Source organism: Cyprinodon variegatus, unplaced genomic scaffold (genome assembly GCF_000732505.1).
Source record: "Cyprinodon variegatus isolate N-32 unplaced genomic scaffold, C_variegatus-1.0 Scaffold52, whole genome shotgun sequence".
Lineage (NCBI taxonomy): Eukaryota > Metazoa > Chordata > Actinopteri > Cyprinodontiformes > Cyprinodontidae > Cyprinodon > Cyprinodon variegatus.
In genome coordinates this window covers 1699349-1702646 of record NW_015150505.1, presented here as the reverse complement: position 1 = coordinate 1702646, position 3298 = coordinate 1699349, and the positions used below count along the sequence as shown (strand labels likewise).

The 3298-nt window shown below is 42.0% G+C and overlaps 1 protein-coding gene across 1 annotated transcript in view; it reads left to right on the top strand.

Moving 5' to 3' along the window:
* The window catches only part of ikbkap (inhibitor of kappa light polypeptide gene enhancer in B-cells, kinase complex-associated protein), a 25043-nt gene that overhangs the window by 6463 nt on the left and 15282 nt on the right, over positions 1-3298 (top strand). The window contains exons 10-15 of the mRNA XM_015371056.1: positions 972-1202; positions 1279-1449; positions 2171-2255; positions 2347-2502; positions 2581-2687; positions 2839-2942. Of these exons, the coding sequence (XP_015226542.1) occupies positions 972-1202; positions 1279-1449; positions 2171-2255; positions 2347-2502; positions 2581-2687; positions 2839-2942 (854 nt within the window). The remainder of the gene's footprint in view (positions 1-971; positions 1203-1278; positions 1450-2170; positions 2256-2346; positions 2503-2580; positions 2688-2838; positions 2943-3298) is intronic.

Here is a 3298-nt window from a genome sequence, read left to right as displayed (position 1 = left end):
CTGAGTGGGTAGCATCCAGAATTTACTCGAAACGAAGTCATTTCAAAAAAGTACTCCAGAGTGTTGTTCAGCATGGGGGTGAGTAGAAAATGAAGGCTAATCATGTTTTGGGTGTACTATTCCTTTAATTACTTAAATGGACTAAATATCTGATGTAGATTTTTGTTAGATGTGGAACAGGTAAGCCATGGCACTAATTTGCCATATGATTTAATAGATTTGATTTTTATGTTGAATGGTTATTAAAAGATAATAAAGCAAATTAGATCTGTTAGAATTTGATATTTAAGCTAATTAACAGGCTTAAACTGGCTAAAGGATAGCAGCAATGTGAAAAAATAATGCTGTTTCAGCAATTTAACAAAATGAAATAGAATTTGTGATCAATTCAATAAAAAAAAAAATCCAAAAAAGGGAAGATGTGTAAAAAGATAACAGTAGAGAGCGAACAAGTAAAGAGCAATATACTGGCAAACTAAGGCAGCCAATAGGAAGTCAGTGTTGTTGCTAGGAGCTGCATTATATCGTTGTTGCTTCTAACTGACGTGGTTAAAGTCTTTGTTCAAAGCAACTTTTAGCCTTTGTTTTTAGAAAGAGATTCTAGTGTTGGGTCACCGCATTAAACCAACAGATTTGCCCACCACTGCCTCACTTCTCTCTGTGTGAGCAACCATTGCATGCTGAACATCCGCCCACATTACGTCCCCTCAGCCAATCAGAGTTAGGTATGCCTCTACCTCAGCTCCCTTCCGTGATTGTTTCTTTTTTTTTTTCAATCTTCTGACTGATACCTTAGAGATTGGCGTCTTGCGAACCTCTATAACCTCCTTGCAAATTGCTTCAGATAAACCAGTTGTCTTAGATTAGTTGGAATTGGGGAAAAGAAAACTGCTAAAGATCGAATCAGCTGATTATTGATATTTTTTTCCCCCCTCTGTCTCTGTGTTTACTTTCTTTTTTTCTCGCTGCAGTCCAGCTGTGGACGGTGAAAAACTACCACTGGTACCTGAAACAGAGTCTCGACTTTGACAGAGACCCTCTGAAAGCTCCGGTTTGCATCTGCTGGGACCCTGAACATCCCCTACGGCTGCATGTCGTGACCCACAATTGGACGAGCTTCACTTACGACTGGGGTTGGACGACAGAGCGAAGCCCTGGACTGGACGTCACGGACGACGCCGGTGTGGCTGTGATTGATGGAGGTGAACACAAAGAAGAGACTTTATTCCATAACTTCACTGTTTGACATAAATGTATTAATTCATTTACTTTGGTCAGATAAACTCCTGGTGACCACCTTCAGGCAGTCTGTGGTTCCTCCTCCCATGTGTTCCTTCGAACTACGGTTGAAGTCGCCAGTCAACCAGGTGACCTTCCTTTGTGAGGCGACAAGGACCAATAAGATAGCAGCTTTCACCTCCGACGGACAGATCTCCATATTTGGAAAAGGTAAGAGCGACAAACTCCTGATTGCTTTTTAATTATTGCTCTCCAGTGGATGAAGTTTAGAAGGGATGATGGCGTAAAATGCACCATCCCAGCCTGTCTGCAGCTCTATAGAACTACCATCCAGGATTGGCCAGCCTGAGACTGAGTTACATAAGAAACATGGATATTAAAATAAATGACAGGTACATAATAAAACATGCATAGTAAAACAATTACAGATCATTGAGGCTGCCTCAAATTCTTTAACTAAAAGCATTAAAGATAAAAACTTAGTAAATCAAGTCATTAAAAGGATAAATAAATAACAGTCCTCCTTAAATTCCTCAGGCCAATATCTCTGAATAAGGAAACAGTTTTCTGTTTAATAAAAAGTGAGAAACGGATCCTGTTAGAACGAGAAAATTCTTATTTTTTTACTTTTTACATCTGTTTATAAAATGGGGGCCTCTCTGTGTCTGTACTGAACTATAACATGCTTTGTTCACTTATTAATAATATTAATAATTGAACTTTATTAATGTACCTCTGCATTTAACCCATCCCCTTGGGGAGCAGTGGGCTGCCATTGTGTGGCGCCCGGGGATCAGTGTGGTGTTAGGGGTTCTGCTCAGGGATCGAACCGCGTATTTGCAACCTTCTTAGAGCACAAGGGCACTGGTCTAACCACTAGACCAACACTCCCCCATTCCTTAATTTGTTCTGTTTATATGTTTTCATTCAGATGCAGTTTCAAAAGAAGGTTTGGACAGAACTCCAGACGGCTTCAGAGTTTTGTCCGCTCCTGTTATCCTCCAGAAAACCTTCAGGTGGCTAAAGACCCTTTGCTATCCATGATCTGCCCTGTTTTCTAAAGAGAAAATACGTAACGTTTTCCTTGTAACTTTACGTGTTGAGCAGAGTGACGGCCCCTCAGGACGACCCTCTTGCCGTGCGGCAGCTGCTGTGGCTGCAGGATGAGCTGTTCTTCGCTGTAACCTCCGGGGTTCTGCCCAACACGTCCAGCCTGATGATGCTTCATCCTGTTCCGGATGCTGCGGACTCGCTGGCTGTGAGGTCTGCACAGCCTGCTTTTTGCCTTTCCTACAAAGCTGTTGGAAAACCCATTTATAATGTTTTTTTTTTCTGGCTCAGGTCTCAGATTGAGGTTGATGGTGTTGTGATCAGTGTGGTCTACTCCTCCCAGACCAGAACAATGGCTCTGCAGCTGGAGGACGGACAAATAAAGAAGCTCCTCTGGGGTGAGGAAACATAACCTGCTGCTTCTAATGTTGATGGTTCTTTCCCAGTGATAGTTTAAGGTGTCTGTAATTATTCCTGCTCTGTTACTGTGGATAATTATGATGCACCTGGTTTTATATCAGCGGCCATCTTTTGTTTAATGATGTGCAGATTGTCCTGAGCTGTCGGTGGAAGACTGGTTGGACTCCAGCGGCTGCATCATCAACTTTCCTGTTCCCTGCATCCAGACGGCTCTCTGCTGCATCGGTGGAACGGTAGGAAGATAACGTTGGAAAACACAGGAAAACTGCGTTTGGGATTCTTTCTTTTTAAGAATTCAGTTGGTTAGATGATAAATATCACAGATCACTTCAGTAACACTGAAGCTCCTTAATAATACCTGGGAAATATTCAATTTAACTGTATCCAATAACAAAGTTGCTGCTATTTCCATACTTTTTTGGAGGGAGGGGTTATCCTATCTTAGATAACTCGCATCTTTCTGTCCATCTGTCACTTCTTTCCTCCATCACTCAGCAGTTTTGTCCATCAGGTGGCGGAGGTGTCAAAAGTGCTGACATTCTTGATGATATTTCTCTCCGGGATGGTGTCACAGCCAAAATAGGAACAG